The sequence below is a fragment of the Hibiscus syriacus genome, unplaced genomic scaffold (genome assembly GCF_006381635.1).
Source record: "Hibiscus syriacus cultivar Baekdansim isolate YM2019G1 unplaced genomic scaffold, ASM638163v2 tig00111792_pilon, whole genome shotgun sequence".
In the NCBI taxonomy this organism is placed as follows: Eukaryota; Viridiplantae; Streptophyta; class Magnoliopsida; order Malvales; family Malvaceae; genus Hibiscus; species Hibiscus syriacus.
Window position 1 is genome coordinate 292,549 of NW_024063179.1, and position 14,113 is coordinate 306,661.

Consider the following 14,113-nt stretch of genomic DNA (forward strand, 5'->3'; position numbering starts at 1 on the left):
GTTTATCCTTAGAATTTGAGAGGCTATAAATACCCACTTAGTGTAAGCCTAAACTCATCACTCAAATTACAATCTTCTTTTCTCTCTAGTTTTATTAAAGCTTTCTCTTTTTACTTTTCAAGTTTTCTTTTTTCTTTTATTTTCAAGTTTTGTTTTTAATATGCTAAGTATGACTTTTTTTCATGCTTAGCTAAATTTTTCATAAGCCGAGAGCTGACGCGATGACTCAATTCCAACGAGAGAATTGAAACAAACCCTTAATATCTTCAAAATATCTCTCTCAATCTCTACGCTTATTTTTTAAAATCAAAACAAGTTTTCAAAATCAAAGATTGACTTTGGTCAAGAGGTTGTTGCGATTAAATGTGTGGGAGGAAGATTCGGCTTATAGAAAGCAAATTTGACTTCCTGGGAACACAATTGGCGACATAACTTCGCCAAGAGGGAATTGAGATCGGAATTGACGTTATGGAAGCAACAATCCAAGTCGGTCGCCACGAACTTAAACGGTAATTGATCTACGACAATTGATGTTGATAGAATCAATTCCCGCAGCCGGAATCAAAAATTGCCTTGGGTATTCGGTATACAAGATAGAGTCACATGGATTGCCCTTGTAGACAAAGTAACCGACGTGAATCCCGAAGGGAAAATCTAATTCGATGATCAAAAGGAAATTGAGTCAAAGCAAGGCTTGAGGCTATTTTTACCGTATTTATTCACAATCTTTACCCTCTTATTTTTACTTTAATTGCTTTTATTTATTTAATCATTTTTTTACTATTTAAATCTCATATTACAAAACCCCATTTTACTATTTTTGCCTGGTTAGAACCATTTAAACATAAAATTGTGATTTTCTAAGTCCTTGAGGATTCGACCCTTATTTCTCTATACTACGTATTTCCTTATTTATTATCCGAGAAGAATGAATTTTATTTGACATCAAAACGACAGTTGTCAAAAGGTTATCTCTTGATCCTTGAAAAAGAAAGAACAAATTAGTGAATTTGTTAGAAAATCCTAAGTGAGGAGCTAAGGTAGTAGAGGTAGACTTGGTTGAGAAGTCGAACCACTATAAATCTTTGTGTCAATTTTTTCTATCTTTTCCTATCCTTACTTCCTAAATAATTATTACCAACTCACCCTCTTGGATATTTTTCGGTTGTTCAATTGAGCCTCTTCGATCTTAACATAATGAAAACTCATAAAAATATTTTAATTATTACAATATCATAAAAACATTTTAATTATTACCCTATCTAAGTTTTAAAAATAATAAATTTAACATATAATTAATATAATTAGTATATCAAACTTATAATTTTAAATAAATTTCATAAGTATCATATTTAATTATATAATATAATATAATATGAAAAATAATGTTGTGATTTCGAGTGGACAAATATATTATATTTAATATATAAAATCTAATTTTTCATAACTCTAAATTAAATATTTTTTAAATAACTACATTTTTACAATAATAATATTTCACCTCATAAAATTGTAAAATAATTAATATACTAAATATTAAAAATATAAAAATAATTTTAACTATTCAAATTTATTAATATTTTATTAAATTAAACTCTTTGTATGTTATTATTATTAAGTTTAAGATTTTGAGTAAAATACAAAGAATAAGAATTAAAAAGGATTTGTATGAAAAAAAATTATTATTTCAAGGGTATTTATGTTCTAAGTGGTGTGAATTGTTTATTACCAAAGAATTTGAACGTAATAACATTCTCACCATTTCAAACAAAAAATGTTACTATTGTTAATAAGTTATTATTTGGTAATGATATTTTTCTCGAATCAAACGTCTTCAATATATGCGATAAAAAATCACTATTGAGATTTATTAATTAATCGAATGATTAATAATATTTTATTATCTCATTTTATATGAGTTGAAGTTAACATTTTTCACTCAATAAAAAAAATCATTATTACTGACAGTCAATATCTTGGTATAGAATTTATTTTCATTTGATTTTCTTCAACACTGGAATCAATAGGAGCACACAGCTAATGAGACAATTTTGAACCTTATCATATACATATACTTACAAACTTGATGTTGAAGAATTGCAGAAGACGCAACAATGTGATAGAATATGATGAACAATGCTTCCTTCTTGAACTCCAACTTCCCTACTCTGCCTGTTCCAAAGGTGAACGGCGTAGCTCTGCCCCCGAATTTCCTCGAGTTTTCGATGCAACCAATCGGAATGAACCCGATCATTAGGCCGTCGAAACAGGGTTCGGATCCGGCTCCAATAGACAGGATAAAACGCAGAGGGGGGCATCACGGTGAAGTTAAATCCTGGCCTACCGATGACTCTGGCAACCACCCTGGAAACCAAGTAAGGACCATTGTGACCCCATTTATTCCCATCAAAAGTGAGAGCAAATTCTTGAATGAACTTGAGCAACAATGGGTGCTGTTTATCGAAAATCAGCACAGCATTGTTTAATCTACTCCAGCTCTTGGTTTCAGCGTTAATGGATTGAGCACCGATGACATTTCGCAGATGATTGAAACTCTTCAAGATTATAACATCCGTGTCGATATAAACACCGCCATACTTGTACATCAAGGCAAGTCGGAGCAAATTCGAGAGGTTTTGGCCTAAAGAAACCTCCCCGGGATCGACATCTCCTTTCTTCAACCGATTAAACCAGGATTCCGCGTCTGTGTTCTTGAATATGACATCAAAATCAGGGGCTATAGCGATCAATCTGAACCCTTTATCCGAAAATGGCTTTAGAACGACGTTTCCCAGTTTGGAATCCAAAGTGTTCGACACAATGACTAAGCAAGCTTTGGGGTGTGACTTGAACACGCTCTCGATGGCAAGCAATTCTCTATCGCCTAATGAATGTAATGAAGAAATCCAAGTCATGAAGAACCGAGACTTACACTTTGAATTCTGGAAAAAGCCCTTGATTTTGGAGGAGAACCCTTTGGTTTTAGCACCTAAATGTAAAGCTCTTAGAGTCTGTTTATGGCTCGAACGAGGCTGCTTTAGCTTGGCAGCCATTGAAACGTTTGATTTTGGTAAAAGAGACAAATGGATCTTTGAAACAAAAGGTGTGTTTTCTTCTTTGACTGCATACATCACCGAGGATGATTGTAGCTTTTTCACCGTTTTGCCACCGGGGAAATTCTCAGGCAAGAAATTGGCGGGCTCCGGTGAAGACTTGGCGGGAGCGGGGAGGTTGATTGTGAAAACGGAGAAGCCATTGTAAGCTAAGAGGACTAGGAGGAAAAGACCTAGAAATGAAGTGGACAAGAGAAACCCAAAGCCAAAGGCTGAAGTTTTGGTGTACTGGAAATTATGGTGAACTTTTTTCATTTGAAACATTTTTTCCGTTTTTGGGAGCATTCGTTTCTTTTGTAGATAAAGAAGTTTAAGAAAAGAAATGAACATATCAATGGTAGTTGCAGAAGACAAAAGGAAGAAGAAGATGGTCCGGACTTTGGAACCAAAAAATGTGAGCGAAGAAGTAAGACTCCAACCCTGAAGTGCTTTTATTGGTGCTTTTAATGCCCCAAAAGGGTATACTTATCTCATTTCCATTTTTAAGGTAAAATAACTTTTAATCCCTGATAATTTTATTTAACTACAAAATGTTTAATTTGTAAAAAATATAAATTTATTTACATTATTAAAAATTGTAAAAATATATAAAAAAAATTATTAAGAATAAGTTACTTTTTACTTTTTATTAATTAGTTCAATTTTTTATAAAAATAATGATTTTACAAATTAAGAATTAAAATATTTTTTTAGAGTTCGAAGATTTAAAATATATTATGGCCTTAATTATAAATGTATGAGGTGAATCTTTTCATGTGAAGAAAATAAACTGGATCACTGACTTATAATAGTGGTCAGTTCATCTCAATTTGTGCTCTCAATTCATCAAAAATAGTGGAAATTAATGGTCACTATTGAATAATGTTTGTTAGTATTTGTTTTATAATTTTTAGAAGGCTTAAAACTAAAAATAGGTACTTAAATTGTATATATATATTTTAAAAATACTTAAACTATTTTTTTGGTTAAACTATGTTATTAAATTATTATATGTAATCACTTTAAATATTTAAATTATTTTTTGGTCAAAATTAATCTCCAAACTATGATTTTTTTTAAGTCCCTAATTTTGGCGGGACCACATTTCTTTGAGTGCTCATTCTCAAAGGAGTCCCTGGGCTTTGTAGGGTGTGTAGATAGAGTTGTAAATGAGACGAGAAAGATCGTAAGTTACTCGAGATCGACTCGATCAAGGCAAGATAAATACTCAGATCGAATGGACTCGACTCGAGCTCGAGCTCCACTCGAATTCTTAACGAGCCGAAACGAGCTACTCGATACTCTACTCGAAAAGCTCGTGAGCAGCTCGAAAAAAAATGTTATATTATAATTTTAGATTTTTTAAAATTACATTATTGAAAATACACTATTGATAATTATAAAATTTTAAAAATATATTAAAAATTCTATAATACAACTACCCTCAAATTTTAATTTTTTTAATTAACCAGTCCAAGTCCAATTGTTACATTGTATATTACTGAAAGAAAAATAAAAGCTCATTTAATTAAGCACATATTAAATTACACGTGTTTGATTGATTTTTTTCTTTCTTTTTTAATTTTTTACTGCACAAGTACTTGACAACGTAGAAAAATAAAATAAAAAATAAGAAAAAACAACCAAACAATAGAAAAATTAAAAATGGTTAAAAATTATTTTTGAATAAATATTATTATATTTATTTTAAATTAATAAAAAATTATTTATCTAATGACAAATATTTAATATATTTCTAATGATAATATTTTTAATAACTATTTTTTTAAATTGTTGTTATATTTTGAGGTTTCGGGTTTAAATATCATAAATATAAAGAGTTTGAGCATTTAATATCAATATATTATACTGTACTTACCTCATAAATCAGTACCAAGTCGATTATTTAATGTATTTGTAATAAATCCTAAACTCTAAAATAAAAACCTAAACCATAATCCCTAATACCTAATCTCTAAATCTTAAACCCTAAACATTAATCCCTAATCCCTAATTCATAAACACTAAAACATAAACCCTAATTTCTAAGCATTAAACCCTAAACCATAAATACTAAACCCTAAACCATAAATACTAAACCCTAATCCTTAAGCCCTTAATTCGATTATGTGATAAGGGTTAAATTATGCACATGAAGATAACATACAAATTATACAAAATGATGTTATGCGACTCTAAATAAATCATTCGCATACTTATGTTTAGATAATATTAATAATTTATGTTGATTGTGTTATAAATACACTATTTTATGTTTAAAATCTTCATGATGCTTATTCATTCGTATTTTTAGAAATGAATTTCAACATATAATTAATATTATGTAGGTTTATTTGATATAATATTAATAATTGATTAAAAATATATTATCAAAGTTTATAAATATTATGTAGGTTTAATTAATAGTACACCACATTAAAACAATAATAGTACATAACATTGTAATAATAATAATAGTGTTAAAATATATAATTAAAGGGTTTATCACATTAAAACAACAAGAATATACAATTGTAATAATACAAAGTCTAATTCATAATTAGTTCTACAACACATCAAACCAACAATATGCAGGAACAACAACAGTTCACATACTTCTTTAGAACTGGCAAACCTTTCCTTAGTCCTTGTATTTCATTTTTTCCTTCTAAAAACCGATGGTCGGAAATTGCTTCGCGTACTCCTCGACTTTTTTTCAGAGCTTAGCGATTTCAGATTGAAAGTTCATATCTGATTCCAAGATTGCTACAAAATCCTTCAACTTTGTTCCTGGATTAATAGTAATTCAAGGGAAATGTGCGAGCATATATTCCATTTTTACAACATATAAAAATATTGCCCTTCAGGCTATTGAATAAACAGAAAAGTATACCTTTCATCTCGGTATCGATTTTTAAGGCTAATTTGACAGCTGCATCGAATTTGATTTAAGATGCAAGCAAGTTCCATACATCTGAAAATTCAAACTGCTCAATTGAAAATCTAACTATAAAGATATAGATTTCTCTTTTATATGTCAAATTATGCTTAAAAGATGCGACACATATCAAATATTCCACACAAGTTCCAGCTGTGAATCTTGAAAGGATTGTGGAAAGTAAACAAAACATTGATCAACAGGTGCATCCCTGGTTTTGTACAATATACAGTTACGCAAGTGTAGATACATAAAACAGAATGAAAGAGGAGCTACCTGATCATAGTCAATGTAACATGTACTCTCATCCAATCTATATGGCATTGTCTCAAAGAATATGGACACAGAAGATATCTTCTTTATAATGCAAAGAAGACTTTAAATTTTGAATTTCAAACACAGTAGCACCAGTTGAATAGCCTTAAAGTAATGTTGCCTCCTGATACGTTAGTTCTTTAGAAAATAAATGCAGAAAAAATACAATTAGAATTAACAAGAGAAGACAAAAATGTAACCAAATTCACCAGAAAAGCTCTTAGTTAATGGAAATGATAAGCACCTGATAACCATGTGAAAGATGTCCACCATGGGGTAAATCTAGTGCCATAATTCATTCATAAGGTTTCAACAATGTAGTTTAAACTTGAAAGTTAGCAGGAGATCAAAAAAGTGACTGAACATTGACTACAATAATGAAACAGATACAGGATAAGCTATATGCTGCCTAGAAAGTAAATATCTTCCATTGCCAAGCTTTGTCGAGTTCGATTATGTTAGCAATTTCAGGATCGATTTCCTCGAGTGGAGCATTCAACTGATGTACCCACTACAAAGGCAATCACAATAACAGCAAAAAGATTTAAAATCTAAACTCCAAAATCCAAACCTTGTTTGAATAACAATAATTTTTTAAAAAAAATGAGGCTTACGTTAGCACGAGCTTTCTCTTTCTCTGCGGCAGCTGTTGACTGAAGCAAATGAAAACAAAGAAGTGATGGAAATTAAATAAAATATTAAAGAAGCAATGAAAGAAGATAAGAAAAAAGTTAGAGACACAGGAACCATGTAGCGGAGGGAGGTGCGACTGAAGAGGGGTCTGATCGGAGACTTGAAGCAAAAAGTTTGTTGTGAGTTGATATCCCACATCAGTGGTTCTTGGGGGAATAAGGGGTAAAGTGAGTGTACAAAATGGGATAGGTTTTCAGCAAATCAACATTAACCCGTCGAGCTTGAATCGAGCTTGAATTCTGAGCTTCAATCGAACTTTTGAATTTTTCTTTGAATTTGAGCCTTTTCGAGTTCAAGTCGAATTTTAATATTATCTTTCGAGTTTGAGTTGAGCTTAAAGATTTTAGACTCGCTAGTTTTCGAGTCGAGTCGAGCTTACATTTAAAGTTTTCGAGTTCGAGTCGAGCTTGGCAATACTTGAGCTTGACTCGGCTCGTTTACACCCCTATGTGTAGGGCTATGGGGAGCTGGGAGAAGGAGCTCAGATGGACGATTATTCATCTCAAAGATAAATCGATCCTTGTATATATACATTGAAAGTGGTTTGGTGTGCTTATATATACTGTATAGGAGAGGAAATGAATTAATAGGTAGTTTCGAGGTGTTGCTAATTATGTAGATGATATTGTTGATAAGATAAAAGGAATTGTTAGGATAAAGGTTCATAAAAAAGTCTTTAGGTATGATGTTGTTAATCAAGTCTTTTGTGTAGCTTGGGGGATTCAGTCTCCTTAAGGGGTGGTTGTTATATGTTTGTTTCTTGTTGCAGCATTTGGGCTGCTTCTTGGGTAATAAAATAGAAATTTATCTAAGAAAGTGATAAGACTTAAAATGTTTAAATATGATAGTTTAAGTACTTAATTTGATGGAAAAAATAATTTTTATACTTAAAGCAAAAAGAATATATAATTTGAATACCTATTTTTATTTTAAGCCTTGTTAGAATGTCAACTCAATCCCAAGAATCAAGCAAGATCATGATATAAACATAAAATGATTGCTTTTCATTCACAATCATGTAACTAGTATTTCTTATTGATTTTAGGATATTTTTATGTTTGCAAACACATGAATTTTGATTATACTAAAAAAAAAGAATTCTTCTACCCAAAAAAGAGAATTTCGATCACCGAAACACTATGAAAAACAATGAAAACGATGAAAGATAAAGATAACATAAGAAAGGACCTCAATAATGTTTTTCTTGGAGAACTGATATTCATCTCAAAAGAGAATCCGAATCCGCCATGAAACTTTAACGAGTACTTTGTTTCGTTTCGTGGTGGTTGTGCCTGTACATGGAGCGCCCGTTTGTGGATTTACCCGACAATGGGTATCTTTGGATCTCACGTCCACCTTATCTCTTTTGTTATGAGTTGTATAAAGAATTCCTTCCACCATAATTGACATCTTAATGATTGGTGTATTTGTGACTTGTAAAAGGCCTCTTTCTCTGTATTTGTCAAATGGGTAGAACCAGTTGCCTTGCCTGTTAGCCCTTCACGTCATTATTGGCTTTATTTACTAAACTTCACGATCATTTCGTCTGCAAGATATTCTGTATTTATTTCTAATAAAATATTATTAAATATAAATATAATAAATCACTCTCTGTACTATACATAAATTATAACAAAAATTTGGATATTCGACATGTTCATGGAACTAAAATTGACCATGATAAAATACATGAACTAAAAGGACTACGACTAACCCTAATAGAATACACAAGTTATATATAGTACAAGGACTAATGATAGAATTTGAACAATATAATGTATGCTAAACACATTATATCATATATCCCCCCCCTTTCGTCTTAGGTATAGAATGTTATATCCTGCATGTTTCTTTTTTCATTTGTTTGGCACTACAAAAGAAACTTCAGAATTTTGATATCAGCTGGTAGCAGTCGAACCATAATTTTATAAACCGAAAGACAACATACATATTCACACAAAACAATTAAAACAATATGCTGGCACTGTAGTCACCAACAGTTGAGCTTTCCTCTTAAAGAAGAGCCGAGATGAGAGAACATTTATTATTACCTTCTAAAGAAGCCATCTTCTTTTTTTATGGTCACTGACAGTCAAGGTAAGAGCATGTCTCCTCCCGTCATTCTTGGGGACTCCGCATCCGACGATTGCTTCTATCCTTTGTTTCCTGGCCATGAATCCCAACACAGCACTTTCGTGACCACCAAACTTCCGAAGTGCTTCCAATGAGATTGGATGCTCAAAGTTGTGTAGCATGTTGGATTCTGTCCCTTCATGGACAGGGGCACTTGTGTTGACCAATTTCCCTGAGCCAGCAGCTTCTTGCAATGCAGCTGCCGTGGCTGCCCTGCCAGCTTCTACAGCAGCAGCACTTGCATTTCCATTGCCATTTGTGTCATCATTAGTCACCGCCGCTACATCTCTTCCAGGAGCCTTCACATTATAGTAATTCCTTGATCTAGTCCACCTTCTTGAAAAGGGATCATAACCGGCCTCCCCTGCTTTTAAAGCAGTGTTTACGGGTTTCAACCCTGATGCATTCTTGAAATTCTCAACTCTGTTCTTTCTGTTCATCTCAGCCAACCTAATAGCCTTGACATCTTTATCCTGTGACTGACGGGAAGCCTCCAGTTGATGCAGTCTCTTCTTAATCCTCTCAACCTCTGCCTCGTCATGCTTGCTTTGTGCAATTTCCAGGTCCCTTCTCAGCGGCAACGTTCAACGGTCTAGATGAGGATGACTTTTTCTCCTGCAACATCTGCTTTACAGTAGCTGCTGAGTAAACAAAAGTTCTGGCCTTCTGTAATGCTTCTTTCTTTTCCAATACATCTTGCTTGCTTGGCATCCGGCCTCCACTTCGCTCCACCTCCCTAACCAACTGTCTAAACTCCTCCTCTTGTGGTTGGGAGTCTGAAATCATAGCCAATTGTTTAAAGTACTTATCTGCCATCCGGCCTCCACTTTCATTTCTAATTTGTATGTCCGATCAGGATCAGTGGCATCAACATTTCACACCATGCAGAGCCGGTAGATAGGGCAACTTTTCGACCTTCCAATACCAACTCTTACAAAACAACCCACAATAAAATCCTAAAAAATGGCTCCATAAAACATTTTGCGAGTTTTGACCTTCTGATAGTAATTTCTTTAATATCATTGAATGTTGGTCCATCTGGCCCCCATGTCCCTGTCTCATCCTCACTATCAGACATTCTGTCATCCCCAGTCAATCCCTCATCTTCACTGTTAGGCCTACTTTCACTCTCACTCTGGCTAGAGCTACTTAGACTCGATGCAATGAAGGGTTTCCTCTTGACAGGTGATGAACCCCTGCCACCAGAACTGCCTCTAGATGCATCTCTCAACTTACCATGTGCCTCTGGATCTTGCTGTTTCATTCGTTTTGCTCGCAACTCATTCAGGGCATCATCCTTAGCAGCAGCCCTATCTGCAGATCTAGCTGATGACCGCACTCCACGTGAAGAAGGAAGAGGTGGAGTCTCTCTCCGTGACCGACTAGGCCCATAGTTTTCCCGCTTCGATCTAATCTTTTCAGTAAATTTCTTATCACCTCTCTTATCTGCACGTTCCGACAAAATCATTTCTCTTTCCGGTTCAGTCAACTGTGCCAGCTGACGCCTGTCTTCCTCGTTCTTGTAAAGATCATCACCAACATCAGATTCGTCACTTCTGTCACGCTCATGGCTAGAACTAGCATCATTGTAATCACCTTCCTAACTGCCCTGATCATCATCTCTTCCAGCAGGGTCCAGGCTCTTCTTCAATGGAACTTGCGACCCAGATGGTTTTCTACTTGCATAGCCATGATCATCATCCGAATCATCAACCCTAGAGTCACTTCCCCCATCTGAATATGAATCCTCATGTTGCCTTTTAGCTGGTGGATGCGACTGTCGGTTTCTCCCTCCAGTACCTGTTCTACCAGCTGCCTCGAGAAGCAAATTTTCTAAGTCTGACATGATCACCCGCGCACCCTTCTACACTGTGACACTTGTTTCACCTCTGCAACCAATTAAAAAGTTTTAGTAAACCGGTTTTAACGTTAATAAAATATATGTAAATGTGCGCATGCTGGGGTGCCTATACATATACAAAGGGAATGTCGTTACGCATCTACATCGGAATTATGAAAAGATAATCTATTAAAACAGACAGAAAGCAAGCGCTTATACTCGATAGCAAGGTTTTCTTACACAATATAAGCTCATATATGCTCTAATAATCGGTGACCTCTTCTACAGTAAAACAATTTCAATTGGAAATACACTAGCAGCTAAAGAGATCTGTAACGTTAACTTGTTCATCCAGCTTTCTTCTTCAGCTCTTTTACCATTATTAATGGTGAATCACATAATCAATCAACAAACGTCATAGAAGTTTTAAAATAAATCAACCAGATCTAAGCCAGATAAACTGAAAAAAATAATTTTCTTTCTTATTCTCTGCAACCACCGCGAATTTCAAAACAAAAACGAAAGGAAAAGGTATGATACCGTCGCCGACGAAGTGACGGAGGCGGCACCGACTTAACGTTAGAGATATGAATAAATCCTAAATACAAATACAATGAGGGTAAAGGAAGGGCGAGAAACAAAGACTAACCTGGGTATCGCGAAGAAGTTATCGTTTTCGTTGAGATTTTTTTTATCTGAATCTCGAGAGAGAAATCAAAGGTTAAGTGAGGGAAGAACGTAAATTTGAATTTGGATTTTGAATTTAGTTATGACCATTTATGCTATCAGCTATTGGTTTTAGATTGTTTTCTTTAAGGCTTAAATATACAAAAGTGCCCTAAGTATGTCCATTTTTTCAGTTTAGTACCTAACGCTTTTTTTTCGTTTCAGTTTGGTGTCTAACTTTTCATTCCGTTACTCAAAATGAGTCATGCCGTGACGGACCATTTGTTTTCTCCATTAAGTGACACGTGTCACAATCGGGCAATTTTAAAAAATATAATAAAAACCCCTTATTTCTTTTAAATTACGAAAGAGCCCAAATCCTAACACTGAAGCTTACCCAAGGTGGAAGACGGCGAGAACGGCTGCTACGTTGTGACCCGCTGGTTGGGTTTTGAGCGGACGACGACGAGGAAGCTAAATATGGTGATGGTGACGCGAACGGAGGTCTGAGACGACCGGAATCGTCTAAAATCCGAGGTGTCGGGGTGGGTTTTCGGCGAAACTTTAAGGGCTCGATTCCGGCGAACGGTGACAGATATGCACGAATTGTTTTAGGAGTTTTGAGATGACGGTGAAGAGGAAGATAACTATGGTTGCGATGAGGCGAACGGATGTCCGAGGCGACCGGAATCGTCCAAAATCCGAGGCGTCGGGGTGGGTTTTCGGTGAAACTTTAAGGGCTCGATTCCAGCAAACAGCGATGGCTATCCACGAATTGTTTTGGGGCTTTGATCATGGCGGCGAGGAGCTTCGATTGGGATGGGCGGTGATAGGCACGAACGAGCGGCGGCGTCGGTCGGTTTGGGTTTATGAGTTGAAATGAAGGTTTTCAAAGTTTTGAGGTTATTTCGAAATTAATGTGTTTTCTTTTTTTAAAAAATATATAATTTTTTATTTTTAAATTTTTTTAAAAATTAAATGTAAATGAAAGACGATTCATACTTAAAAAAGCACTCTAATCAAAAGTATCTAATTCTAATCCAAAAATTCATCGTAAGTCAACTAATATTTCAGACTTCAAAATTATATTTAATTTCTTATTCAAAATTATTTTTATATCTTTTTGAAGTTAAATATAAAAAATAGTTGTATATAAACGCGGGAAGATCAAACGTGATCCCTTATATATCTCTAAAAATCTTCATAACATATCTAATTAATTATAGTCGTTTTATATGGGACGTCCTTAATATATATCCAAATTGTATTCATCTCGTACTTATCTTAAAAACATATTAAATACTTAAAATGACATTAAATTGTCATACATGTGTAACATAGTTTCTCATCCATCCATTTTAAGTTTGTGATAATATTCATATTAAAATTAAAAATTATATATATTTTAAGAAAAGAAAACACATTAATTTCGAAATAAACCCATTAAAAACTTTCATTTCAACCACTAAACCCACGTCGACCGCCGCCGTCGTTCGTCCGTACCTGTCACCGCCTAGCCCAATCGAAGTGCCTCGCTGTCATGATCAAAGCCCCCAAAATAATTTGTGGATAGCAATCGACGTTCGTCGGAATCGAGCCCTTAAAGTTTAGTCAAAAACCCATATGATGCCTTGGATTTTGGACGATTCCGACCGCCTTGGACCTCCGTTCGCCTCACCGCAACCATAGTTAGCTTCTTCATCACAGTCATCTCAAAACTCCCAAAACAATTCGTGCATATCCGTCGCCGTTCGCCGGAATCAAGCCCTTGAAGTTTCGCCGAAAACCCACCCCGATGCCTCGGATTTTGGATGATTCCGGCCGCTTCGGAACTCTGTTCGCCTCACCGCCACCATATTTAGCTTCCTCGTCCTCGTCTGCTCAAAACCCAACCGGTGGGTCACGCCGTAGTCGTCGTTCTCGCCGTTCGCCTTTGTGGGAAAGCTTCAGTGTTAGGATTTGGGCTTTTTTGTAATTTAAAAGAAATAAGAGTATTTTTTTTACAAATATAATAATATTTTTAATATTTATTTTTAAAAACAAATTTTTTAAAATTATCAGATTGTGACACGTGTCATTTAAAAGAGAAAACTGACGGTCCGTCACAGTATGACCCATTTTGAGTAACAGAATGAAACGTTAGACACCAAACTGAAATAAAAAAAATGTTAAGCATTGAACTAGAAAAACGGCACGTTGGGCACCTTTTGTATATTTAAACCTTTTTTAACCCAATTTTGAATGCAAATTTGGGCCTGTTTATGAAAGGCTTAATATACTATTTGGCACCCAAGTTTAACACTTTTTACATTTGGTATCTATATTTTTAATCAATTTAATACCTATATTTAATATCTAAATTTATCACCTTTACAAATTTGGTATCTTTATTTTCTTTTTTACCAATTGGTACCTATATTTTTCAGACATTATACG

At 34.4% G+C, this 14,113-nt stretch overlaps 1 protein-coding gene and 1 pseudogene across 1 annotated transcript; both read right to left on the reverse strand.

Annotated features, from left to right (window-relative positions):
* Positions 1-2,050: 2,050 nt before the first annotated feature.
* LOC120170731 (uncharacterized protein At4g19900-like) lies at positions 2,051-3,516 on the reverse strand. Its single transcript, XM_039178615.1, has one exon. The coding sequence runs from the start codon at positions 3,441-3,443 to the stop codon at positions 2,076-2,078; it is 1,368 nt and encodes a 455-aa protein (XP_039034546.1). The 5' UTR covers positions 3,444-3,516; the 3' UTR covers positions 2,051-2,075.
* A 5,377-nt stretch (positions 3,517-8,893) lies between these two features.
* On the reverse strand, positions 8,894-11,750 carry LOC120170730 (annotated as a pseudogene).
* Between the last annotated feature and the right edge of the window lie 2,363 nt (positions 11,751-14,113).

Coding starts and splice junctions, on each gene's coding strand:
- LOC120170731 (XM_039178615.1), bottom strand. CDS start 3,443: ATGTTCATTTCTTTTCTTAAACTTCTTTATCTACAAAAGAAACGAATG.